Here is a 27,982-nt window from a genome sequence, read left to right as displayed (position 1 = left end):
AGATGGCTGCCCTTACACTGCCCTGTTTCATAGTATTTGGTGTCACTGATGCTTCCATCCACCCACATACCAAGTTAATGCAGAATCACTCCATAGCTGTGCCCACACCTGAATTTCCCATTTTAATCCAAATGTGATCCAAACTTGTCTAAACTTTCTCTACTAGTCTGAGTTAGGAGCAAAAATATTTAAGGCATTCCTACTCTAGCGGGAGCCATTTGAGACTACATTCATGTATTTCTTGGCACGAAGTGGAATATTATATTTGAGAGAAATATTGTTAATATAAAACAGTCAACTTTGATATGGGATAGTCACATCTGGGATAAAAGCAGTGTGCTGAATTAGTTATACTCAAATGACCACATCATATTGAAATCTTCCAGTCAAATAAAAGCTTTTATTTATTTTATTTTATCTTTTATTTTATTTAAAAAAATTTTTTAGACGTTTATTTATTTTTGAGACAGAGAGAGACAGAGCATGAATGGGGGAGGGTCAGAGAGAGGGAGACACAGAATCTGAAACAGGCTCCAGGCTCCAAGCTGTCAGCACAGAGCCTGACGTGGGGCTCGAACTCATGGACTGTGAGATCATGACCTGAGCCGAAGTCGGACGTTCAACCGACTGAGCCACCCAGGCACCCCTCAAATAAAAGCTTTTAAATCAAAAATCAAATATCTATATTATTGGACACAGTGATATTTTTTGTTTTTGTTTTTTGTTGTTGTATATTGTACATTATTTGAAATGACAATAAAGAAACCCCAAAAGCAAAAATGTCCAATGCAAATACAGACAAAATCCATTTTAAAATAAGATCTGCTGAGGGGCTCCTAGGTGGCTCAGGCGGTTAAGTGGCTGACTTCGGCTCAGGTCATGATCTCGCGGTCTGTGAGTTTGAGCCCCACGTTGGGCTTTGTGCTGACAGCTCAGAGCCTGGAGCCTGCTTCGGATTCTGTGTCTCCGTCTCTCTGCCCCTCCCCCACTCATGCTCTGTCTCTCTCTGTCTCTCAAAAATAAATAAACATTAAAAAAATTTTAGATAAGATCTGCTGATAAAGTGTCTCTCCATGAAATGGCATGAGATAATACAATTTTGAGGCTGTTTCACAGTGTTTACTCAATTGAATTTAGCATTTCTACCTAGACATTTTGATATTATATAAACTTGTCCTTAGTGTTGGACCCACTAGACTTGGGGCAAGTTTTTTTCATTCTTTGCATTTCCCTGTTAGTTTTCTACAAATAGCTCTAGAAGGGGGTCTTGCCCCACCTCCGAACCCTAACGGGTTGTACATGAGATCAGTCAAGAGGTACGAGCCATGTTAGTGCAGGAAGTATGCTCCAAAGGGCATCAGAAGTTTTGCTATTTATTCAGCATTATAGTTTTTCCATGCAATTTACTGACTTTAGGGAAATATATTACTAAAAGATGTAAAAATCTCAATTTTCTAAACGGTTTATAACACCAAAAATTCATTGTTAATATTAGGGCAACATACTTTCTTCAGCAAGACCAACCAATGTGTTAGAAATGATGAAACAATGGAAAAATAACCCAGAAAGTGATGAGGAAGATACAACACATCCAGAGGAAAACTGGTCCATTCAAGAAAAGTTGAAAGGTTACCAACCCAGCAGACCCAGCGGAAATGTCCAGAACACCAGTAGCACTTCAGATGAAGAGGAGGAAAAACAGGTAGGAACCAACACAGCAAGTAGGAAGAGCAATTACTTCATTTCTCCAAACTGTAAAATACCCTCACAACCCTTAGAACAGTTTTTGCAATTCTTTTTTGTTGTTGGTCTGTAAGGAAGGGCCTACATGATAAAGCAAGTGAAGTTCTTTCCTCCCCTGAGACTGTCATGGTTTAGCAGTGTGACCTACGTGTTTATTTTAAGATCTGTAATTATGTACGGCAGGGGTCTGCAAACTGTTCCCATGAAGGAACAGAGAGTAAATATTTTAGGCTTTGTGGGCCATAATAGTCTGTGTCACAACTTCTCAACTCCGATGTTTTAGCATGAAAATAGACAGACAGCAAATGAATGAGGGGGGCCATGTGGCAACAAAACTTTATTTACAAAAACAGATGGTGTGTGATATTTGGCCCATGGGTCAAAAGTAGTAATTTTTGTGCTTTACCAGGCTATACAATTTGGAATGGGTTTATGTGTTACCTAGAAAAAGATATATTACATTATCCAATGATCTGTTTCCAATTTTATGATTAACTGAAACCGTGTATGTAGCTTCATCATTTTGCCATATTAGATCTGAGTAGAGTTTTATTCTTTTTGGTGGGTAAAATTTAGTAACAATTTAATATCCTAACGATTTACCCAAACCCTTTCTTCTTTTGTTTCTATGTTTGTGTGAAACAAAATGTATGTTCTATGTATGTTCTCTGTGTTTATTCTCTTCCTTATCTTGAGATCTAATGAACGTATTTGAATTCTCTTTTAATAATTGAGTGTCCTGTCAGTGGGGGCTGTGTTCACCTCAGGGCAACCCAGACCCCTGTGAGGAACTGTTGCTGGCTGGCTCCCTGAAGCATAGCATAGGTAGAGTGCAGACAAGGCCTGTAAGGGTGGACCCTGAGCTGCACCCGGGAAGGTGTGGCTTTGCTGGCCCTTACCCTCCCATGATATCAGCTTTGTTAGCACTTGCAGAAAGAGACTTGACATACTGAGTGATCTACTGGTTGATTTTGATTTACTGGTTGAGAACTTCTTCATCTACTTAATACCAAATATCTAGATAATAAGTTTCACATTCCATGACTCAGATGTTTCAAAATAATATTTCTAAAACCGTAATATAAACATGTTTGTTGAATTCCCTTCATCCTCTCTGGTCTGTTATTAACTCCTGCCATGTTTAGTAGCTGTGTGAATTCTATGTTGTTGAAAATAATACCCTAAAAACCCACGTTTGCATTTCCATTATTGAACATAGTTTGCAGATTTTTCTATTGGCTGACTTGGCATTTTATACATACATATTCATATGCACGCACACATGCACACACATACACATACATGCATATGCCATTACATATATGCAGTTGATCCTTGAATAATAGGAGTGGGGGAGCGCTGACCCCCATGCAGTCAAAAATTTGCATGTAACTACTGACTCCCCCAAAACTTAACTTCTAATAGCCTACTGTTGACTGAAACCTTGCCAATAACATTAATAGACAATTAACACATATTTTGTATGTTATATGCATTATATGCTGTAGTCTTACAATAAAGTAGTCTAGAAAAAAGAAAATGTTATTAAGAAAATCATAAGGAAAAGACATTTACAGCAGTGAGTGTACTGTACTTACCTAAAAAAATCCATTGTTTATAAGCAGACCTGCATAGTTCAAACCCCTGTTGTTCAAGGGTCAACTATATATATATATATACTCATGCACTCATACACATGTATTAAACATATATACACACATGCATCTACATATACTCATATATATACAAACACAAATACTTACACGTACACCACACACACCCATATCATCTTTCGTATTTTGTAGTATTGGATTATATCCATGTTTGTCACTGAATCTGACATAAAATATCCTTGTGAACCAAATATTTCATTGTCTTCTGTCTCCTTTTACATTGCTCTGTCACACCTCTACCCTCTTGTCCCCTTCCTTCTGCAAGTCCTAGAGTGATAGAACTTCTATGCTATTCTTAGCTACTTCCAACTAGGGAACAAAAGAATTGGAATTTGAGGTGCTTTATGGACACTAGAACTTTATATAACCAGTGGTATTAATTTCATACCAGGTAGGTTGAAATTTTAAGAACAAAGATTCCACTCATCAGCAGGAAGAACTTTACTATAGTCACAGCTCCCCTGCACTAGAATAGGCGGGACCGTGGATAGTAGACCCCACCTCCCAGTTATTGGAAAGATTCATACAGGCTCTGGAAAGCTACTTGTTAGAAATGTTGTAGCAGGAATCCTGGATGCCTGGATGTCCTCTAAGGAACTTTCCCATGCTTAGGTTTTGGCTGTGATGTCTTGAGGGGAACACATTACCTTGTGCAGGAGTTTTTCTGAAAAGTGCTATCCCTTAAAAGAAAGACTTCTGATACATTTAACATATTAAGTTTTTTCATGGATTTTTATGAATAAATATGTTACTTTGTTAATTATATTGAAGCTGAGTTTATGCTAAGAAATTACTTCTTTTCTTTCAAATCTTCATTAACAGTAAATAGTATTCTAGTGTAAAGTTCTCAAGTGATAACTGAAAAATAGAGTTTGCCATTTACTCTTGAGTCCACACAGGATTCATATAGTAATTAATATTCTTAAGAGTGAAATTTTAATTTTATTAAAATTATTCTATGAATATTAAAATATTTCCCATGGGGAAAATTGTTTGTTAAAATTAGATTATATAAACAATTTGATGTGATAATATAAATAATTTATACCTAGAAAATTAAGGACATTCTTTTTCCATTAAAATTTTTGAAATTTGGCTTTAAGTGGAAATCTGCCAACAGTTCCTGCTTTCCACTGTATCATTGTTCTCTCTTCTGGAAAATCTCACAAATCCATTTAGAGCTCCGATTTTGTATTTTTTATAAACCAGGGTAATCATTCTTTTTAGCTAAGTGGCAGAGCTCTTGGAAAACTAACAGAGAAAGTGAGGATTTGTTATAAACAAAATAAAAAACACTCGAACTAAGCACCTTCTTCTTTCACTGAATAACCATCCCTTAGTTCCAAATGCCCAGGTCATCGTGGACAAATATAAGTCCACATCTCTTCATTGTTCATGTCTGGACTAAGGTAGGTATTCCTCTGTGCTTTTTCAAACTTGTCTTCAAATACGGCATTTGGCCTTGTCCTTTTTGTTTTTCTTTCTACTTCCAATTTTTCGTCTAATTTGGGTAATTGTGTCTTCGAGGATAAAAATGTTCTCTTGTGTGTATCTTTGTGTTTTATAGGCTGAGTACATCTAGGTAATGTTTTATGTTTTTAGTAACCCTCTAAATTCCCTATAGTGGGGGCACCTGGGTGGCTCAGTAGGTTAAGCATCTGACTCCTGATTTCAGCTCAGGTCACGGTCTTGTGGTTCATGAGTTTGAGCCCCATGTCGGGTTCTGTGCTGGCAGTGGGGAGCCTGCTTGGAATTCCCCCTGTCTCTCCCTCTCTCTCTTCCCCTCCCCCATGTTCTGTCTCTCTCTCTCTCTTTCTCAAAATAAATAAATAAACTTTAAAAAAAGATCCACTGAAGAATTTTAAAAAATAAATAAGTTCCCTACAGTGGGTTCTTTTTTTATTTAATGTTTATTTATTTATTTTGAGAGAGAGAACGCAAAAGCATGAGCAGAGAGGGGCAGAGAGAGAGAGAGAGAGAGAATTCCAAGCAGGCTCCACGCTGTCAGCCCAGAACCCGCCACTGGGCTTGAACTCACGAACCACACGATCATGACCTGAACTGAATCAAGAGTCCAACGCTTAACCGACTGAGCCACCCAGGTGCCCCTACAGTGGGTGCTTAAATCTATTTTATCAGAGATACCCAAGACTTTAGTTCCTACAATAACATTTACTCATCTTCAAATGAGATGGTTGGCAGACCATTGCTTATTGCAGGAGTATGCCTTTTAACATTATGTCCTTAGTGATTTCAGATACGTACTACCATACTTTCATTATTTATTAATCTCAGAAAACAAGTGGGAAATGAATATCTGTAATTAAAATGCACTTCCCTCTAACTATGGAGGGAAGGACCAAAAATTCTGGATGTGATACAAGTATATCTGCATTACAGAATTCTTGCTTCATAAAAGAGAAACTTCTTAGTTGTTCAGTTACTCATTGAACAGTCTTGAATGTACTTGTTTAATGAAAATGGAAGATTTTTCTAATTGTTTTCTCTTGTGATTAGTTTTGTTGACTGAAAACATGGCCTTTACAGTGTCACAGGAGATGGTACGTGTAGCAGATACTTCAGTCTAGAAAGTAGAAATTCAAGGTTGCTTAGAAACTTTGCAGTTATTTTGATCAATGAAATGTATTCATGTAGCAGTTCTTCAAAGACAAGAAATGTTTGAATTTAAATAACATGGAAATGAAACAGTTGAACTATGGTATGTTGATATATTTCTACGGGAAAGAGTCAGGTTTTCTTGGTATTTTAGTTGAGGAGGATAAAAATTTTCTTTTCTTGACAAATTAAACCTTAGCTCTATAAGCCCATGTGACTCATGTGCAGATTTGGTGGTGCTTCCACAACTTTGGCACACTTTTGTAGTGCAATATTGAAACGTCACAGTCTGGCACACACTTAAAATACAATGGCTAAAAACACAATCTCTGGATGTAGGCTGCATGCATTCAAATCTGGCTTCACCACTTACAAGCTTTACGACCTTGGGAAAATCTCTAGGCCTCTGTTTCCTCATCTATAAAATGGAAATAATGATGGTATCAACCAAGGATTAAATGGAATAATGCATGTAACACTCTTGACATAGTAAGCACTCATTAATGTTAGCTTTTATTATTTGATTATTATATCGCTAAAGAACTTGCGTAGAATATTACTAAAATTGCACATTTTTTCTTGTCAGCTTCAAGTCTCTTTTGGGTATAGGTATTTCAATAAACTAATGAACAAACCAAGAAATATCATTTTCAAAAATGATAAGGTGATGCTTCCAATCTCATTTGCCCTCTGAGTTTTGTGAGGTCCCTAGATCCCTACTGTGGTAGCTTAGATTATTTTTTCCAATTATTTAATCCCTCTCTGTAAGGGATTTGTACATTCACATCTTTTGCATTGTGACATTTCAGTTCTCCCCACTAGAGTAGATGAAGGATATTTTCTCATCCCTCTAATGTTGGTTTTAACTGTATGACTTACTTTGGCTGATGGAATGTTAAGAGGTATGCTAAGTAGAGACCTTAAAAGTGTTTGCCTGATTTAGCTTGCTCTCTTGTATTTCTGCTACCTGACATGAGAAGAACATGCCTGCAGGGAGCCACCATTCCTGGAACTATGATTTGTGAAGCAGATCTGAACCTAATACAAAGCCTGAAGTCTAGTTGAGTCTACCATGGCTACCCCCTACAGCTAACTGAGAGAAAGCAATGTTAGTTGTTATAAGATACTGAGACTTTTATAGTCATTAGTTATGTAATTGTACCGAAAACAACATAGCAGACTTAAAATGCTATCCTTGAAAAGGACTGCTTGCAAGGTTGGCCCTTGGCTGGCTTCTGGGAACTTGGATTTGGTTGCTACCATTAACTGATAAGAATGATTCATTCTGGGACACCTGGGTGGCTCAGTCAGTTAAACATCTAACTTCAGCTCAGGTCATGATCTCATGGTTTGTGGGTTCGAGCCCCACATCTGGCTTTGTGCTGATGGTGAGGAGCCTGCTTTGGATTCTCTGTCTCGCTGTCTCTCTGCCCCTCCCCCACTCACACTCTTTCTCTCCCTCTGTCAAAAATAAATAATAAATAAATATTTAAAAAATGATTTATTCTATTTAAACTCTGTACAAATGATATGGTTTATGCTGGAACCTGCTTTCCTTCTGGGAGTCTGGGATTTTGGTAGGTGCTAGGCAGAGACTGCCTTCATGACCACTTCCCAATAAAAAGCCAGGGTGCCATTTCTAAGACCTTCCCTGGTTGGCAACATTTGATATGTGTTGTCACAGCTCCTTGCTGGAGTAATTACATGCATTCTGTGTAACTCCTGAGTGAGGGCTTTTAGAAGTTTGAGCCTGGTTTCTACTGAACTTCACCTCAAGTACCTTTTACCTTTGCTAATTGTGCTTTGTAATAAATTGTAGCATGAGTACACCTATATTCTGAGTCCTGTGAGTCCTCCTAGTGAATCATGGAAACTAGAGGTGATTTAGGGGACCTCCCAAATGCTACTGTCCTCCCAAAGACAGTAGCATAACTGCAGCAATAGATGATTAATACAGGTGCAAATAACTGTGCTAACATGAATCTTGACATGTTGTTCTTTGATCCAAAGCTGTTTACAATGCCAATTGCCAATTTGGATTCATAGGCTTCCATAAACAATAAGGCTTTTGTCCCTGCTACTCCAATTAGGTTTCACCACAAGCTTAGCCAGATTTCCACAGCTGAAGGAATGTATTATTGAATCCTTTCAAATCATTTCTGTCCTGTCCCAAGCCTGGCTGTTGCTCAGCTCCCCTTAGGGACTGTAGCTGTTAGGATACCCACTGGGTTGGATTTTAACAAATATTGCTCTAATTCAAAATATATTGTAGGGATGCCTGGGTGGCTCAGTTGGTTAAGCATCCGACTTCAGCTCAGGTCATGATCTTGTGGTTTGTGAGTTTGAGCCCCACGTCGGGCTCTGAGCTTACAGCTCAGAGCCTGGAGCCTATTCCGGATTCTGTGTCTCCCTCTCTCTCTATCCCTCCCCTGCTCGTGGTATGTCTCTCTCTGTCTCAAAAATAAATAAACACTTTTTTAAAAATTAAAAAAAAAAATTGGCTGAGAGGAGATCCGACATGTCAGAAAAATAAAGGACCTGAAGTTCCCTTGTCCCTCAAACACAGCAGTCTAGATGCCGGAGTACTTTGAATTCCAAGAGTCTGGGCTACAGAGTGACAGAGACAGCTCCTGGGGCCCACAAGGGCAACCTGGCAGTCCACAGGGCTACTTCAATGAACAAATCAAAGCACACCTGGTAGAGGGTCCAAAACATCACTATGAGTAGGGACATAAAGCAACCAGGGTCACAACAACAGAGAGCAAGTAACACACTCAAAAAAAAAAAAAAAAAGCACCTCTCGAAGGTCCAGGCCCTAGACAGTGTATGACCCCTCTTTAATATAGTAGTGCTCACAGGTTCAGGACACATAACAAGCTTTTAAAACATGTGAGGGACAGGGGCGCCTGGGTGGCGCAGTCGGTTAAGCGTCCGACTTCAGCCAGGTCACGATCTCGCGGTCCGTGAGTTCGAGCCCCGCGTCAGGCTCTGGGCTGATGGCTCAGAACCTGGAGCCTGTTTCCAATTCTGTGTCTCCCTCTCTCTCTGCCCCTCCCCCGTTCATGCTCTGTCTCTCTCTGTCCCAAAAATAAAATAAAACGTTGAAAAAAAAAATAAAAAAAATAAAAAATAAAAAAAAAAACATGTGAGGGACAGAAGACTGGCCAAAATGACAGAACAGAAGAATTCTCCTCAAAAGAAATTCCTGGAAAAAATGACAGCTAAATAATTGATCAAAACAGATATAAACAATATATCTGATCAAGAATTTATAATAGTGGTCATAAGATTAATCACTGGGCTTTAAAATTTTTTTTAATTCAAAATATATTAATTTGGGTCCATTCATCTCTTATCCTGCCTTTAGGCTAATATTGTCACATGTATTATAGGTACATAATTATAAACTCCACAAAACAATGTTTTAATTTTGCTTTAAATAGTCATAAATATTTCCAGGAAATTTTGTCTTTTATATGTACCCAGGTATTTTACCATTTCTGTTATTCTTTCATTTCTGAAAATCCAGTTTTCCATCTGGTATCGTTTCCCTGCAGCTTGATTCAGTCTCTATTTCTCTGTTAAACCTACCTGGTGAATATTTAATTTTAGATGTTAAATTCTAAAACTTCCATTTGATTCTTTTTTGTTATTTCTATTTTTCTTCAGAGACCTTCTTTTTTCCTCAAAGAATATTTTCCTTTACATCATTGGTAATTGTTGTGATAACTGCTTTAAAATCCTTGTTTGCTAATATCAACATCTGGGTCACCTCAGGGTTTGTCTCTATTGATTATTATTTCTGTTGAGTAGTTCTGGACTGTATCCTAGAGATTAGAAGTGTTATGTTGTGCTGACTCTGGATTCAACTGCGTTCCTCCAAAAAGTGTTGATGTTTCTGTTTTAGCAGGCAATTAGTTGGTTGGGTACAAATTGCAAATTTTCTCTTAGCCAGCAGTTCAAACCTTAGGTCGGTTCATTTCTCTTTAGCTGGGAAGAATTTAAGATGCCCCTTCTCTGGCTCTCTCCTTTCAGGGATTCCCTCATTACTTTCTTATGTCTGTGGTTGCTTTGAATTCTGTCCTCTAATTCTTTAGACTAGGGAGAGAAAATTGTAAAAGCATCCAGGGTTAGGAGGGTGGGGCTGGGGAACATGTTGGCATCAAAGGAACAGCATTTGATGCATCAACAGAAATAATGGAAGCCAGAAGACAATGGAGTGATGTCATTAAAGTGTTAAGTGGAAACAGAAATAAATCTTAAAAAACTGCCAATTTGGAATTCTATAGTGATAATTTTCTTCAAAAATATGGGGGAGGGGAAGGAAAAGAAAAAGAAAAAGAAAAGAGATTAGAGAGGGAGGGAGCCAAAACATAAGAGACTCTTAAAAACTGAGAACAAACTGAGGGTTGATGGGGGGTGGGAGGGAGGAGAGGGTGGGTGATGGGTGTTGAGGAGGGCACCTGTTGGGATGAGCACTGGGTGCTGTATGGAAACCACTTTGACAATAAATTTCATATTAAAAAAAAAAGATAAAATAAAAGATGTTTTCAAGTATGAAAAAGATGGAAGAATTTGTTACCAGCATATCTTACCATAAGAAATGCTCAAAGAAAATTCTCAAGATAAAAGAATCCCAGATAGAAATATTGATTGCAAAAAAGTATGAAGGGCATCAGCAAGAGTAAATATGTGAGTAAATATAAAATCATATTGATGGTTTAAAACAATAGCAATAACAATGAATCTAAACTTTCATCTCAATAGGCTAGAAAAAGAACAACAAATTAAGCACTCTCCCTACAAGAGGATATTGTGAATGACTTAGTGCCAACAAATTGGAAAATTTATATGAAATGTTCAGATTTATTTAAAAAACATCAAAGTAGATATACAAAACAGAAAATATGAATAGTTCTTTTTTTTTTTTTTTCAACGTTTATTCATTTTTGGGACAGAGAGAGACAGAGCATGAACGGGGGAGGGGCAGAGAGAGAGGGAGACACAGAATCGGAAGCAGGCTCCAGGCTCTGAGCCATCAGCCCAGAGCCTGATGCGGGGCTCGAACTCACGGACCGCGAGATCGTGACCTGGCTGAAGTCGGACGCCTAACCGACTGCGCCACCCAGGCGCCCCTGAATAGTTCTATATTTACTTTAAAAATTGAATCCATAATTAAGAAGTTGTCCGTAAAGAAAATTCCAATCTCAAATGATTTCACTGGTTAATTCTTCTGAATATTTACAGAAGAGAAAGCTTGTTACACAAACTCTTAAAATATTTTCCAACTCATTTATAAAGCAAGTATAACTTAAATACCAAAACATGACAGGGATATTATAAGAAAAGATCATTGTTAGCCAATATCTCTCACAAATACAGACATAAAAATCCCAAACTAATATTAGCAAACAATCCTGAAATATATTAAAAAGATGACACATCATGGTCAAGTATACAGTATATTCCTGGGATTCCTTTGGATTAACATCCAAAATCAACAAATATAATTCACGATATGGCCAACTAATCTGACAAAGCAGGAAAGAAGAGTATCCAGTGGAAAAAAAGACAGTCTGTTTAGCAAATGGTGCTGTGAGAACTGGACAGCAACATGCAGAAGAATGAAACTGGACCACTTTCTTACACCATACACAAAAATAATATCAAAATGGATAAAAGACCTAAAAGTGAGACAGGAAACCATCAAAACCCTAGAGGAGAAAATAGGCAAAAACCTCTTTGACCTTGGCCACAGCAACTTCTTATTTGACATGTTTCCTAAGGCAAGGGAAACAAAAGTAAAATGAACTATTGGGACCTCATCAAGGTAAAAAGCTTCTGCACTGCAATGGAAACAATCCAGAAAACTAAAAGGCAACCAGCAGAATGGGAGAAGATATTTGCAAATGACATATTGGATAAAGGGTTAGTAGCCAAATTCTGTAAGTAATTTACTAAACACCTGAAAACCAAATAATCCAGTGAAGAAAAGGGCAGAAGACATGAATAGACACTTTTCCAAAGAAGACATCCAGATGGCCAATAGACACATGAAAGGATGCTCAGCATCACTCATCATCAGGGAAATACAAATCAAAACCACAGTGAGATATCAGCTCACACTGGTCAGGGTGGCTAAAATTAACAGCCAACAGGAAACGACAGATGTTGGCGAGGATGTAGAGAAATGGGAAGCCTCTTGCACTGTTGGTGGGAATGAAAACTGGTGTAGCCACTCTGGAAAACAGTGTGGAGGTTCCTCAAAAAATTAAAAATAGAATTACCCTACAACCCAGCAATAGCACTACTAGGAAATTTATCCAAAGGATTCAGGAGTGCTGATTCATAGGGGCATATGTACCCCAATATTTATAGCGGCTCTATCAACAATAGCCAAATTATGGAAAGAGCCCAAATGTCCATCAACTGATGAATGGATGAAGAAGATGTGGTTTATATATACAATGGAATACTACTTGGCAATGAAAAAGAATGAAATCTTGCCATTTGCAACAACACAGATGGAACTGGAGAGCATTATGTGAAATAAGTCAGTCAGAGAAAGATATCATATGTGGAATTTAAGAAACTTAACAGAAGACCATGGAGGAAGGGAAGGGGAAAAAATAGGTGTAAACAGAGGGGGAGGGAAACCATAAGAGACCCTTAAATACAGAGAACAAACTGAGGGTTGATGGAAGGGCAGGGGAGAGGGGAAAATGGGTGATGGGCATTGAGGAGGGCACTTGTTGGGATGAGCACTGGGTGTTGTTTGTAAGCGATGAATTATGGGAATCTGCTCCTGAAGCCAAGAGCACACTGTATACACTATATGTTAGCTGTGTATACACTGTGTGTTAGCTAACTTGACAATAATTTGTATTAAAAAAATAGGTGAAGGAGAAAAGCCACATGATTATCTCAGTAATTTTGAAAAAAATAATTTGATGAAATTCAACACTTAAACATGAGAAAAACCCTCAGTAGACTAGGAACAGATGGGAATTTCTTTCACATATTAAGGGATTTTTATATTAAAACAAAACCCTCTGTATCTAATATCATTCTTCATGGTGACATATTGAACACTTTCCAACTGAAGGTAGGAGAAAGGCAAAGATGACCCTTTCTACTTCTCTTTAATATTGTACTAGAGATCTTAGCCAATGCAACAAGGCATATAAAAGAAAATTATATAGGTTGGAAAAGAAGAATAAAACTGTCTTTATTTTGACTGTGGAAAAAAAAATCCCATGGGATCTACAAAAAAATGAGTTAAACAGTTTTCAAGATGCAAAATCTATATACAAAAATAGTCTTTTTATATACTAGCAATGAATAATTAGAAAGCAAAACTTAAAATACCATTTTAAATATCATAAAACATAAAATACTTAGTCTTAACTCTAACAGTATATGTGTACAATATTTATTCTAAATCCCACAACACATTGAAATTGACGAAAATGGAAATATTTGGAGAGAAAGACTATGTTTATGGATTGGAAGTTTGATACTGTTAAGATGTCAATTCTCCCCAAAGTGATTTATGACTTGAAAGCAATCCCAATTAAAATCTAAGACTTTGCTTTTCTGTTAGAAATTGACAAGATGATTCTAAAATTTGTTTGGAAATACATTAAGACCTAGAATAGCCAAAATAACACAAAAAAAAATGAAGTTGGAGAACTTATGTGACCTGATTTCAAAACTTACTGTATAGTTATAGTAATCAGTCCAATGTGGTATTGATGTAAGAATAGACAAATACATCATGGAAACAAAATAGAGTCTAAAAATAGGCCCATCCTTAGGTAGTCCATTGATTTTTGACAGATTTCTAAGCCATTCAGTAGGGGAAAAGATTTTTTTTTTTCAGTAAACAGTACTGAGCTAATATGATACTTATATGAGGGAAAATGAACTTTGACCTCCAGCTCACACTATACACAAAAATTAGTTTGAAATGGATAGTAGACCTAAATCTAAAAGCTAAACTATAAAGCTCCTAAGAGAAACATAGGAGAATATCTTCTAACCTGAGAGTAGTCAAAGATTTCGTAGAACATCAGGAAGCATCTTTAAAAGTCAGATCAAATGGACTTCTTCAAAGTAAGTGCATTTGCTCATCTAAAGCATATTAAGAAAAAGAATAGGCAAGCCACAGACAGGGAGAAAATATTTGCAATAAATATATCTAACAAAGGACTTGTATCCAAAATATTGAGATAGTTCTTACAACTCAATAAGGCAACTCAATTTTTAAAATATGCACAAGATTTGAACAGACATTTCAGATAGGAAAATACACTAATAGTCAATAAGAATGTGAAAAAAATGTGCAACATCACTAGTTATCAGGAAAATGCAAATGATAACAGGAAAAGCCACAACATATATCACTATATCCTTTCTAGAATTGCCAAAATCTAAAAAATCCAGTCCATTTAGCAAATATTGGAGCAGTTGGAATTTTCCTACATTGCTTTGTGGAGTGCAAAATGATGGAGTTTCTTTGGAAACCAGTTGTGCAGTTACTTATAAAGTTAAGCATTTACTTACCATTTACTCAGAAATCCCAAGTATAAGTTCAGAAAAGGATTTGTAGAATATATTTATAGCAGCTTTATGTATAAAGAGCCTCAAACTGGAAACAGTCCAAATATCCAGTAATAGAAGAGTGGATAAACAAATTGTGGTATATCCATAAAATATGGAATACTACTCGGTAATACAAAGGAGTGAACCACTAATACATGGATGAATCTCGAAAACATATGTTGCAATACCGTGAGCATCTATAATTATCTCAATAAAAATTTCTTTTTCTTAAATCTCAGTAAAAATTTCAATTAAAAAAGCATGTTAAGGAAAAGGAGTCAGACACAAAAGAGTACATACTGTATGTTGTTTCATTAAATGAGGTTTTAGAAAAGTAATTATGTTGAACTATATCAGAACACCTGTAGCCTCAGGATGGGAGGGAGTTGAGTGGGATGTGGACCCAGGGCAATTTGTAGGGAATTGTTCCATTTCTTGATTGAGTGTTGGTTATACAGGTCTATGCATTGCCAAAAGTCATCAATCTGTACACTTGAGATTTGTGCATTCTACTGTATGTAAATTATACTTCAACTAAAAAAGAAAAGAGAAATTTATATCTCCCTGATTTGCAAGTTAGATTTTATTTTCATTAACTCCATACAAGGCCCAGCTATTTATGTAGATAGCCTTATAGAAGAAATCTATATATTTGGAAGTTAATTACTCTTCTTCCCTTTGGTTTTTCTTTCCCTTCCTTCTTCTTTCTGAAAACCACAGGAATGTGAGAGAAAGTGGGTGACCATTGCAAGCAAACTGGAGCTGAAAACTTGTATCAGAATGTTCTGTCACTTGGACCTTGTGCAGGCCTATAATTTGAATGTGTGACTCTAGAAATGGTTGCTATGGCGATAAACCACTTTACTTAAATAGCATGTATTTTACTCAAAATTCAGAGAAATGGTAACAGTTTCTAGTAATCATGTACTGGTATTAACTTGCAGGGATATGCCTAGAGCTTACAGGTTTTGCATCCATTATCACCAGATGAGTTCATCAGGTTAAAGTTATGCCAGTGAATAATGAAATATGTATATTTAGCCCAATTTTCTTGTTACATATCTCCCCTTGCACACATGGAGCCCCTTTCCAAGATTAATAATATGAGCTGAAGAAATCAGGCCATGGGTGCTGAATTACTAAAAGATGAAACCGGAGGGAACCTTGTAAGGTCATCTTTTCCATCATTCCGCCTCCAGTAGGACTGACTATTCTTCAACTGTCCCAGGTGGAAAGAGCCTGTCAAAGATGAGGAACAATTGAAATGCTGCTTGGGGCCGCCCCTGGTATAACCATCTTGACTACAGCACAGAGCTGAGATCTTCCCCCTTGTGTGTTCTACAGATTGTGATTATATATGTCCTCTATTCTTTATATTTTTAGACTAAAGAGCTCTCTCTCGTAAAGAAACCTCCATCCATTAATCATATTAGTGACCTGTCTGTAAACCTTTCCTGGTTCCTTTATCTCTGTTCAAGCTGATTTGCAGTGTTTCAGGTATGAATTCTTCATGATTTTATGTAAGGATAAAGGATTTTTTTCTTTATTTCTAAAATGCTTTCTGATGATAGCTAGGTTTTCTTGATCACTGTGCAATGGTATGTTACCCTAGTATCTTCAGAGCACAATCTACAATGATTTGTAGATCCTTTTTGGACTGATAATGATGGCCAACAATCTCATAATGATCATTTAAACTCTTTTTCTCCTAGAACTGAATATTGAATTCCTCTCTCATCTTTCTCCCCCTCTGTACAACAGGATGGGAGCTCATCACCTTCTATTTGCCTTTTATGACCTAGAAGATCTTAGTAATTCCTATAGCCTTGGTAATTTCACTTTTCATTTTTCTGTCACGTTACTCACAAAACTGTAAAATTGCATCAGTGACAGCATAGATCCCTGAGGAATCCCCTCAACTGTGAGAGAAGAAAAAGAGAAACCTAAAATTTAGATAACCTATAACCTACAAAGGAAATCCCTGAAACATTAAGATTTGTTTATATTCCTAGAGAAAAGCCTGGAAGCTGGAATTTGCCTTGGCCATTTGTGTTCAAGGAAGTGAGTGGCTTGGCTCTTGGTGAAGAAAGCTACGGCTCAGTCTAAAGGACATCATGAGAGCCGGCCTGCATCCATGTCTTGTTAGCATCAGAGCACAGTTTCAAATATCAGAGGTGATATTTAAGAGGGGAGACTCAGAGGCTTCAGGAAAACTCTTACAATTCTGATTCCTAAACAATGGCATTCTAAACTTAATGCAACTGCAAATTAGCAGGGAAATGGTAAAGTGTGCACATGTGCACACACACACACACACACACACACACACACACACACCGTTTTACAAGGTGCACACATATACACAGAAGCTTCTGAGCATTTACAATAAACATCTGTATAAAGGTGAGTAGATTTGCATTGATATTACCAAGAAGTAAAGGAACAAGTATTGAGATTTGTTTCAGTGCAGCCAGTTTTGGGCCAACTTGGAGTTCAAAGAAAACATGGTTGACTCTATTAGTTTTAACATGTATTAAATACCAAATTGAAAAGGAAATAAGAAAACAGGCACTTATATGTTGCCGGTAAGAATATAAGTTGGTACAGAGGCACTGGAAAGCAATATGGCGATACCTTTCAAAATTACAAATCCATAGATGTTTTGACTCAGGAGTCCTGCTTCTAAAATGTATAGCCTGTAGATATACTTACACATGTACAAAATGGCACAAGTGCAATATTATTCACAGAGGCATTATTTGTACTAGGAAAAGTTTGGAAATGACCTGAATGTCCATTGTGAAGGGGCTGGCTAAATATTCAAACAAGAGAATACTGCAGAGCCAAAAAGAAGAATGAGAACTCTTTACATATGGACGTGGAAGGATCCTCAAAATAATCATTAGTTGAAAAAAAATCAAGGTGTGAAAGAACACTTACAGTGGGCTACCATTTGGGTAAAAACAGGGAGAAGAAAGCATGTCAATATATGGATTAGATGGAAGCATATGAAATTGCCATTATTAGGCTGTTTTGATCTGCAGAAATGACTACCAATTCAATCTGGTTCCACTTAATATTTGCTTGAAGATGCATGAACTCTCTGGAAGCATACACTGTAAATTGGTAATATTGGTTGTCCCTGATGTGGGGCAGAGCAGAGTCAACTAGGGGACAGGGAGAAGATTTTTAACACTGTGACTATTAAATCATGGGGTTGTACCACCTATTTTAAAAATACATCACTACAATTAGATATAAATAAATAAAATAATGAAATGTTGCTGAGGAATATTTTCTCATCTTGCTCTAGAATGAAACAGAAATACCATATTTCTGCACTAAAGCAAGCAAACATTCTGGCTTGGTTTTCTCTTTCTTTCCCCTTTGCCAGAAAATTCTGAGGATAATCTTAAGTTACCTTATCCAAGAAGAAAACACCAGAGCCTCTAATGCGTTTGGGAAAAAGAAAAAATCATCTACATCACTAACCCTGCCCACAGAGACTGTCTCTGAGTATTTCTTTCTGGTGACTGCAACTTCTGAGTCTACTTTAATGACTCAAGTCCATTAACAAATGGAACCATGGAGAAGAATGGAAGTGTTGAGCTGCATATGAATATAAATACATTAAAAAGAAAATGGCTGAATCTGTGTTCCTATTCTGTAGAACAGGAGTTGTAGTGGACGTGTTCAAAGACATTTCCTCAACTACTTGGATGATCACTCAAAAGGTGGAAAATCAAAAGAGTGAAGGTTACACTTAGATTCACCTTTTAATAGAATTAAACTTTCATGAATTGAAATTTCCAAGATAGGTTTCCTGTCTTTGGGATCAGTGCTATTCTAAACAACGCAGCTTCTCTCCGGCCGGTTACTGGAGCATTAGGGGAGTTCACCCTCACTGTATTGCTGAACATGGGAGTTTTCAGTGAGAGAATACAATCTGTGTTACGGAATGCTGATGCATTTTCAGTATTTTCTATTTTGTGAAAGAATACACAGAGAAGCAATGTAGACATTTTCATGGGTGAAACAAATCTATAGAGAAAAGGACTTTTTTACATTTCTAAATTTATACAAATTAATTTTTTTCAATGTACAAAATTACCAGCTCAAGAATTAGCAGACATGGTTAGGAAGTCCTACATGAGTGATGTTCTGAAGAGACACATATTTAAGGCCTGTCTGCAATAAGCAAATGTCCGGTAAATGTTCTCTTTCTTTAAATACAGGTACCAAAAATCATAAATGACCCGAAGTTCTGCTGCTGCCCTGGGAGGTCACTTATTCATTGAACAAATATATATTAAGTGCCTACTACCGCGCATAAAACATGGCCATTTGTATCACAAGGGCCTGAGTGATCAAAGAAACACCAGGTTTATTTGTACAGTGTTACATGTAGTCTTTTCAGATTCTTTGAAAATTGTTAACCTGATTATTGATCCAGATGTACAGTAACTTTGCGTTTGCCAGAGCGTTAAACTTACGAGCCCTTCCCAGACCATTTTGTGTCTGTGAGGCCTGCTGTATCTATTCTCCCCTGTCTCACCCCCCACCTTGCTTGTGTCCCCTTCTCCTAATACGTTCTCTGCTCTTTTAGAACTCTGTGCTCAGCTTCATTTCATGAGGAGTGCTCACTTCTTTTTTGTTGCCATTGTTAAGTTTATTTATTTATTTATTTAGAGAATGCAAGTGGGGGAGGGGCAGAGAGGAAGAGAGAGAGAATCCCAAGCAGGCTGTGCACTGTCAGGGCGGAGACTGATGCGGGGCTCCACATGGAGTTCAAACTCAAGAACATTAAGATCATGACCTGGGCCAAAGTCAGAAGCTTAACCGACTGAGCCACCATGGCGCCCAGAGAAGTGATTACTTATAAAATGGGTCTAAGGTTAAAATGGACTCTGCTTCCCTCATGACAGCAGAATCAGAGACTGTTTCCTTGACAGTGGGGTGAGGTGACCTGAGAAAACACAATTGCCTATTGAGACCCCTTTTGTTTGTTTTGTGCCTTGAAGAAGTACTTTCATGGCCTGTATCTCGGTGCATTCTCATAATAAACCCATGTAGTAAACGTGCCAATACGTTTTCTCCATTTACCCGTGAGGCATCGAGACTCCAAGAGGTCCGTGGACCTGCCCACGTGGTGTGACCGGGATTTGAAGCCAGGCTCCGGAGTGAGCACAGAGAATGGTGAGAGCGCGAGGAGTGGGCCATATGCAGCGACTGTCCCCAGGTCAGGAGGCATAGCTGTGCTGTGCTGTGCCTGTCAGGTCAGCCGTACACGTGTCAGGGCCGGCCTGGAATTCTGTAATGATGAAATGAGTGTGGTTATGTCCTGGCCAACTTCCCTATGCAAATGTTGCCAGATGTTTACTTTTGTTTCGCATGGCAGAGGATCTGAAATTGTGCCTATAGTTTGCACTACACCAAACCCTAAACAGTTCTGTTTTCCCGAAAGTGCTAAAGGAACTTACTTGGGCATTTAATAACAGCCCTACAATGGGATTAGTTTCTATCTCCCCTCAGGAGAGTGCTCCGCCTTGCAAATCCTGGGCAACTTTGTAGTCCCTTGCTTCTTTGAATTGATATATATTGCCTCGTGTCTGAAAAGTAATCCAGGCCTTTCCCTTTATTTCCAGTCCACTGCTTATGCAAAGAAATTTCCTGTGACCAGTAAGAAGGAAAACGCAGACAACTCGGACTCGAAGCATGCAAGTTCTGCATGTAGCAGAAACTTTCCAGCCGGACTCAAGGGAGAACCAGAGAAATCCCCCATGACGTCAAGCCAAGGACCGGCAACCAAATACATTGCTAAATCCAATGCCGTGCCTAGAACCAAAAAGAAACTCTAAGGTTCCCTTCACAGGTGAATAGTACAAACACAGAGCTGCTCTTTCTAGCGCTAAAGTGAGGAGACGGGAGGGGGAAAGGACAGGACTATGTCGAGCTTTTAGTCTTTTAGCCCCGCTGAGCCCTGCCGTGTGTTTGCACCAGTTTAACCTCGGAGCTAGGGATCTTCAAGGCAGCCTAGTGTTAGGAACAGCCACCAACAGGCTTGATGGCGAGCTGTGGCTGCAGTTAACTCGAGGTTTTTGAGAGTTGTTTAGAGGAGCACGTGCCCTCAAAGCAAGGTGGTGGGCATAGTTGCTCAGTTTTACTTCACATTCTTGTATTTGGGCACAATTATTTGTAGGAGAAAATGAGAGCCAAATATGGTGATGGAGGTCCCAAATAATTATGTGCACTTTGCACTAGGAGATTTTGTTAGGAAATTACTAATAAACTTGCCATAGGCATAACAGCAGAAGTGCTTCAGCCATTCACATGTGTTCTTGTGATTTTAGGTTGGTGTAGATTATTTAAGACAACTTATTTTAAATGTAGAAGAATAGGAGATTTTTGTAACTGCTTGCCATTAAGTTGCTGCTAAATTCCCAATATATTGATTGAATCAATAAAAGTCAGATGTCACCCATGCACGTTAATTTTTATGTTAACGAGAGGTGGATATAAAAGGTCCTCTGAGCCCTTATGCAAATTATGAGTTTGGCCTGCTTCTGCAAAGGTAGGCACATATCTTTGGGGAAGGTCACAAAGTGGATACAGGGGAAAATACATCATTACTCTTGGTGTTACAAGTATCTCCTTTCCACCCCGGGGAAATTGTTTTGCCTTTCGAGGTCAAACTGGGTGAGTAGATGCTTTGCTTGGCCTTCCAAACAAATTCTAAGGAAACAATCTGCATTTGCTTTTACTTGTATAAAGTAATACTCTAGTTTCACTCCACCTCCCCCGATGGGATTGTCTTAGACCTCCAAAATGAGCCTGCTGAGCATGTACTTGGTTGCATATAAATCCACTCAGTGGCTAATGGTAATAGAAGTACTTCTTGTGATTAATTTGGAAGACACTGTTGTACTTATGAGTGGGTCAAAGGTAGCACTAACATGCGTTGTCCCTGGCTAGCTCTGTCAGGACCTTCTTAGTACCTACAGTGTGCTTCCCCTGAGGGAATCTGCCAGCTAAAGTGGACCTGGTTTAAATTGTCTAGACTTTATTTTAGAACTGGAGTTGGCATAGCTTCTTCAAGGTCTTTCTCCCTTCCTGATTATTACTTCCAGTCCTATCAGGAGTCCAGAAACCATCTCCTGAGCTGTAAGCCTCCTCTCAGGATGTAGTGAGCCAATCTTTGAGGAGTATGTCCTGTTTGCCTGCTGAGAAGCCCGGCCTCAGATTTCCCTTCCTCGGTGGTGCTCTTAAAGGCAGGGGTAATAGCAGCCTGCTGATCTCCTTGCAGAAAAGCCAGCTGAGATGGTGGCTTAGATTCTGTCCATCCCCTAAGGCTGAAAATGGAATATTCCCTGTATCTAAAATGCTCTTACTTCCATAGTGATACAGTCTTTTGTATCACATATTAGAGAATTCTGATGTTAAATTTAATATTATCCAAATTTCTGTCCACATTGCTCTTCAGCCTTAAATTAGTAATTCTACTCAGTAAGCTTGACCAAAGGTCCAGAACTAAGCATTCAGTGAAAGGTGAAGTCATTTAATAGCTTTTATTGTCTTTGCACCTTTGCCCTCCCCAGCCCCACACCAGGTTGACTGTCCTTCCCACCGTAAAAATCATTCTATCAGCTTTCATCTGTCTAGGCCTTCATTTTATTTATGTAGAATCATTTTGATAGAAGCCGAGCTCACTCTTTCTAAGGGGAATTTTCACATTATTTGTATTTGTTATTTATTTGTGTGTAACCCCTGGACCAGGCCAGGTCTGAGCTTTTGGCCCCAACGACTGTACCTCTTTACTATCTGGGCCTTGCTCTCTTCATTTGCTTTCATGGCTGTGGAAAAAAAGTAGCTCTTCTGTTTTAGAATGGTTTTCGGTGACCGAGAGGCCAGCTCCAAGGCACTGGTAACCATCACTCTGACACCTCGTATGCACTGCATGGAGAGATGGGCTTGCAGGACCCGGAGGGACACCGGGACAGTACAGAGCAGGCGTAATTGCCAAGGCATGCACATGCTGATTACGCTCCAACTTGAATAACAGACAAGTCGAGGCAGGAGATAAAATTGATAAATGCAGGCTTGGGGCTGAGGAGAGGTTCAGCTGAGGAGAACAGAAGATGCTATCAGAAAAGGGCTTAAATCAGAGGAGAAAGAGAGATGGGTTGGGGGGAAGGGAGCAGAAAGAAGACAAAGTATAGTGACTAAAGAAGACTGGGTGACAACACGTGTTTCTGCCAAACTTGGAACAGGAGTCAGAGGAGGGAAGCGCTGCAGAGTCCTGGCTCCAGGCCCGTCTGAGGTAAGCCTCGCCCTCCCTGGCCTGTGCCCGGGCACACCCGGATGAAGACTCAGGCTGCAGAATCGAAGACCGGGGAAACAGAGACTGAGGGAGGATGCGATGTAGGCCACAGAGCAGCCCTTACCCTCTGAGAGTAGGAATGTTCTGTGGTATTGGGAGGGGAAAGAAGAAGAAGAGAAAACCCCAAAACATTTTGTGCTTATCACTGAAATGCTTTGTTTAAATAATTCTATTTGACTCAAAATGTAAGTTCCAGGTTAGACACATCAAAAGCAGCCAGTCTTGAAAATGAAGCTTTTTAAATTCCAGCCCTGCTGTTGGAATAGAGAGAATAAAGGCTTTGTTCAAACATGCATTCCCAGCAGTAAGCAGAGCTTTGAAATTGGCCACGGAGGTTGTGTCCTATAATGGTTGCACTTGGCTGGAGACCAAGAAGCTGTGGCCTCTGGGAAACGACCCTGAGCTGGCTGTTTTCCATGTGCCCCTCCAGAGCCACTCGGCCCTGCTCTGCCCTCTCCACTCCGAGAGACTGATCTTTAGGGACTGCATGAACAGTCTCCCTGGGCCTCCGGATATGTTCGGCTTCTGTCAGTGGGAGTCACCAATAGGACATCGGCTAGGAAAGCCGAGGGCCAGTCATCGATTCCCCCACGGCCTTCCATACTGGGCTGCTGGGAAGTCACCGTATTCTCATTCTGCAGGCCTCAGCACCTGCTGGCAGCCCCTCCAGGCCAAGACCAGGGGCTATTGCCCTGGGTACTGTGTCTTCCTTTGTGGGTTTCCCTAACTCTCTCAGCACCTTTATAAATAGTCTCTTTGTTGAACTCGCACCTACCCCATTTGAGTGCACCATCTGTCTCTTCCTGGGACCCAGAGTGATCTGGACCCTTTCTTCTCAGTTCTGCATTGTTCTTTGACCTGGGGCAGTTTTGTCTGTGGTTGCTGACCTCCTACTGAATAGCAGTAAAGACAAGAGCAAAAAGCCTAAATGAGTTCTTCCTGAAGCAAACTGGTGCACCTGGGTGGTCACTAGCTAGGGTTGAGGGAGGCGATGGCAGAGGAAATTTCCCAGAGTTGGACCTAGCCAGAGCAAAATACATTGAGCATTACCCAACTGGATCTGAAATTGTCTGGACCCTGAAGGTTCACATTTAGGTCTTACATTCCAGTCGCGGCTTTTGGAGCCTAAAGAACCTGTGGGATGCCTGGGTGGCTCAGTCGGTTAAGCGTCCGACTCTTGGTTTTGGCTCAGGCCATGATCTCACTGTTTGCGAGTTCGAGCCCTGCCTCCGGCTCTGTGCTGGCACATGGAGCCTGCTTGGGATTCTCTCTCTCCCTCTCTCTCTTTCTGCCCCTCCCCAACTCATGTTCTCTCATTCTTTCGAAATAAAAAAAAAAAGAAAAAGAAAAACATTCTTTGAAAAGCAAGCAAGCAAGCAAGCAAGCAACACTTGTAACAGCCAAGGGTTCCCCTAGCCTGGGACACTGTCTCCCGGCTGGACTGGAGGGCCTGGCAGAGGCTTCCGCTGGGGAGCCTATGGCGACCAGGAAGCATAGGCAGCCTGCAGACAAGCCTTCTCCCCGGGCCGTGTGTTTCATCTCTGCAAGTGCTAACATCACTTTACAAAGCATTTTCAAGTAACATTTTCCCTCTTCAAAGACCTCACATAGTTCAGCTTTACTCTTCAGGACCCTGTATTTTTCTGAGGGAGCTGGCTTAGAATTGGTTTTGATTTCTGTGCACTGCATTGTTATCACTTAATTCCCATTGGTGAGCCAATCTTCTTTGCTTTTGTTCTTCAAAGGAAGGCCACGTTCAGTGTCTGTCTGACATTTTTGTGGCTTCCTTCCTCAGTTGCTGGTATAATCAGCTCCACTCGGTTCCCTGTGTGGCAGGTCTTCAGTTTCCCTAAGTTATCCGGAGCAGCCCTCAGCAGAGCGGTAGGGACTGCTACTACCGGCCCAGTGGCCTCACCTCAAGCAGCAGGGCACTCGTGACGGTGGGACAAGAGGAAGACATTGCAGTGTCACCGCCGGCTAGCTCAGGGACAGCACTGTCTGTTGCCTGGTGCCATCCCAGATGTCTTAGGTGGACCCGCTGAACCCAGGGTGAAGACCTCAGAGGGCTTCATCCCCGAAACGTGCAACTGTTCCTGGCCTGGCCCAGAGGACAGGGCCACCACGCAGGGCAGCCCCGCCCCCCTCTCCTGAGGGATTCTGGAGCACCTTCAGATCATTCCTATCCTCGGCGCTGAGACAGAGATTACGCACAGTTCCCCACCCTTGGGGGACTGGGACACAGTCTTTAACTCTCTCACCCGGGACAGCCTCTGCGGACAAGATCCTGACGCCAAGCTGTCGTTTCGAAGAGGTTTTCCTCATCAGCACAGGAAGTGATCTCCATCCCTGGGCGGTTGCAAGGTCCCAGAGTCAGCATTTCCAGTGCGACCCAAGGGCAGGGCAGGTGGAAGACGGCCAACAGGCACCTTCCCTGGACCCTGAGGAAGAAGCCCTCTCGTGGAGGTGGCAACCAGTATTTCCTGGTGCAGGCATTGGTTTACATGCAGTTTACTAGAAATCAAAGTCCTCTTGTAAGGTGGACTTTGAGCCATATTAGTGGAAGGGATCTTGTCTTTTGACAAAAGCCCATGTTCAGGGTAATGATGTAAAAATAATAGCAACATTCACAGAGCACTGATCACGTGCCCGACACTCTGCTAAGCACACATGTCCTTTTCATTCTTACAGCAACCTAGGACGCCGGTACTGTTATCTCTACAGAGGAGTAAATTAAGGCACAGAAAAGTTAAGAAACTTGTCCAAGGTCACACAGCCGAGGAGTAGCAGAACAGAGATTTGAACCCAGCCAGCGGGCTTAAGTATGTCACTGTTGCACTACTTGCCTCTCGAGGTATTTATAGTTTAGGCCGTGGCTGCCGTAAGGTTTGAGCTCATGGTTTGGAAAGGTCAGCGGCTCATGAATACCGCCAGCTCCCAGCAACACCTGGCGCAGTCATTCTGGCAACTTTGGGTCTCAGAGTGGAGAAGGGTTATTTTGCATGTTGACGAGTTTGAGTGAGGTGCAACCACACCATAGCAGGGTAAGCTGCATTCTGAAGGACTCCACGTGACGAAAATGAATTCTAAAGGTCTAAGTGCTTTGGTCATTGTCAGGAGCAATCTTTGGAAACCTTTGAATGTGTTTTTGAGCGAAGAGAGGAAAGAGGCCCTGTGGCTGCTGCAGGTATTCCCCTGGACGGCCCTGTGTGCGGACACGACAGACATGCTCGCCGGGGCCGAGAGCTGTGACTCCCACGGCGTTGTACACGCGTGGGGCGAGGAGTCCCCGTCACGGTTCCGTTCCCCGCACGGCTCTATCAGGTGGCGGGCGCGGCTGTGTGACTGCAAACACGGGCCCAGGTCAGCTTTTAGCTCGAATACTTTTCCTTACTGCTTTCAGCTTCTGTTTTCCTCGTCACACCGACCGACAGCGCCCGGTTCAAGGAGCACAGACTGACTCCAGAGGCTCGAAGCCCCTGTCCGGTGCAGGACGAGGGAGACCCTTGCTCTGGAAAGAAGCCCAGCAGCCAAGGATGGCGCTTCCTGACCCGGCTGCCATCTCTCAGTCTGCTGCCTGCCGCTCGGGCCCAGGAGAGAGGCGGTTCTTATCCTGGGTGCTGCTCTGGAGCTTTGGAAGAAAGGCTACTAGTGGGAAAGCCCCCAAAGCCCACAGACGTGGGTGATTTTTCAAAAGAGTGTCTTCCCTCCAGATGAGTTCCCTGGTTGTGGCCTGACCCCCTTCCCCCAGTCAGTGTGAACTTAGTCACGGGACCTTGGAGCCTCAGCCACTGGGGCGTCGTCCTGGCCCCATCCCCTGAAGTGGAATCTTGGCAGGACGTCTTGCCTCCGGTGCACTTTTCTTGCCTGGAGGGCAACAACAGTCCGGCCACGCTGACGTCTCCTTTTGCCTCCAGGTGACCAGCACCACACTCTGCCACGAGGACGGGGAGCTGCACAAAGAATGTCCCCTAAGTAGAATCAGATTGAGAGACTCAGTTGTTCATTCAAGAAATATTTACTGACCACCTGCTATTGCCGGGCACAGTGATAGGCAATGGGCATAAGATGAGGTAAGAGAGAGTCAAGGTCATTGCCCTTGAGGAGGTTGCAGTTTTGGTGCGGGGCAGATGTTGGAGATCTCTGCAAATATGTAAAATACCTATGTACTGTGATGAGCACAAGGTAGGAAGTAAAGAGTGCCATAATAGAGAACGACAGGATAGGAGCCTTTCTAAAGAAGCTTGAAGGCTAAAGGGAGGAATGCTCTAGGCAGAGGGGCCTGGGACAGAGCTGGGTGGACTCCAGGACCTCGACCAAAAGCCAGGATGGTGGCGGGGGGTTGGGGGGGCGGTGCGGAGGGGCTGGGGCCAGGCCCTGCAGGCCTTGGGGGCCACAGGAAGGAATCCATTTATTCTAAACACAACAGGGAACCACTGACAGGTTTCCAGCTGGGGAATGACCTCTGCTTAAAGGTTCACTCTGTCTTCTATTGAACAAATGCAGGCGGAGCAGAAAGAGAAGCAGGGAGATCGGTCAGGGGTCATTGGGCAAGAGGGTAACAGAGAAGATGGAGAGAAGTGGATGGATAGGAAATATGGTTTGGAGATAGATTGATAGGATCCCGTGAGGGATTAGATGTGTAGGGTGAAGAAAAGAGTGGGTGGGGGACCGAGAGGGACTTTTGGCTTCAACAGTAAGCAGCCTGATAGAGGTTTCACTCACCGAGTTGGGGGTTGGCAGTGAGATGAAGGGCTCCTCCAAGCCATCCTAAGTTGAAGCGCTATCAGACCTTGAGGTGGAGATGGCCGCTTGAGAGAGACTTAAAGGCCGGAGTGGGTCACCATGGCTGGAGGGGGAAGGATGTGGAGAGAGACCCAGAGTTAACAGGGAGTTGTTCATGAGGGCTTCTGGACACTAGGCAGGGTTCGGGGACCCAGGCATCAAGGCACCATCTTGGGCACACTCCCAC

General features: G+C 41.0%; 1 protein-coding gene across 5 annotated transcripts in view; it reads left to right on the top strand.

Moving 5' to 3' along the window:
* STK33 (serine/threonine kinase 33) overlaps nt 1–21,117 on the top strand; it is a 168,936-nt gene extending 147,819 nt beyond the window's left edge. For 3 of the 5 annotated variants that reach the window (XM_045484403.1, XM_045484407.1, XM_045484404.1), the window contains exons 12-13: nt 1,496–1,702; nt 20,282–21,117. In XM_045484403.1, coding sequence (XP_045340359.1) covers nt 1,496–1,702; nt 20,282–20,494 — 420 coding nt within the window. In that variant the 3' untranslated portion in view covers nt 20,495–21,117. Of the gene's footprint in view, nt 1–1,495; nt 1,703–18,030; nt 18,287–20,281 lie in introns of those variants that run through there. The other 2 variants (XM_045484405.1, XM_045484408.1) reach the window with 2 other exon arrangements.
* Nucleotides 21,118–27,982: the final 6,865 nt, after the last annotated feature.

The sequence above is a fragment of the Leopardus geoffroyi genome, chromosome D1 (genome assembly GCF_018350155.1).
Source record: "Leopardus geoffroyi isolate Oge1 chromosome D1, O.geoffroyi_Oge1_pat1.0, whole genome shotgun sequence".
Taxonomy (NCBI): Eukaryota; Metazoa; Chordata; class Mammalia; order Carnivora; family Felidae; genus Leopardus; species Leopardus geoffroyi.
This window is presented reverse-complemented; position numbering and strand designations above follow the sequence as displayed.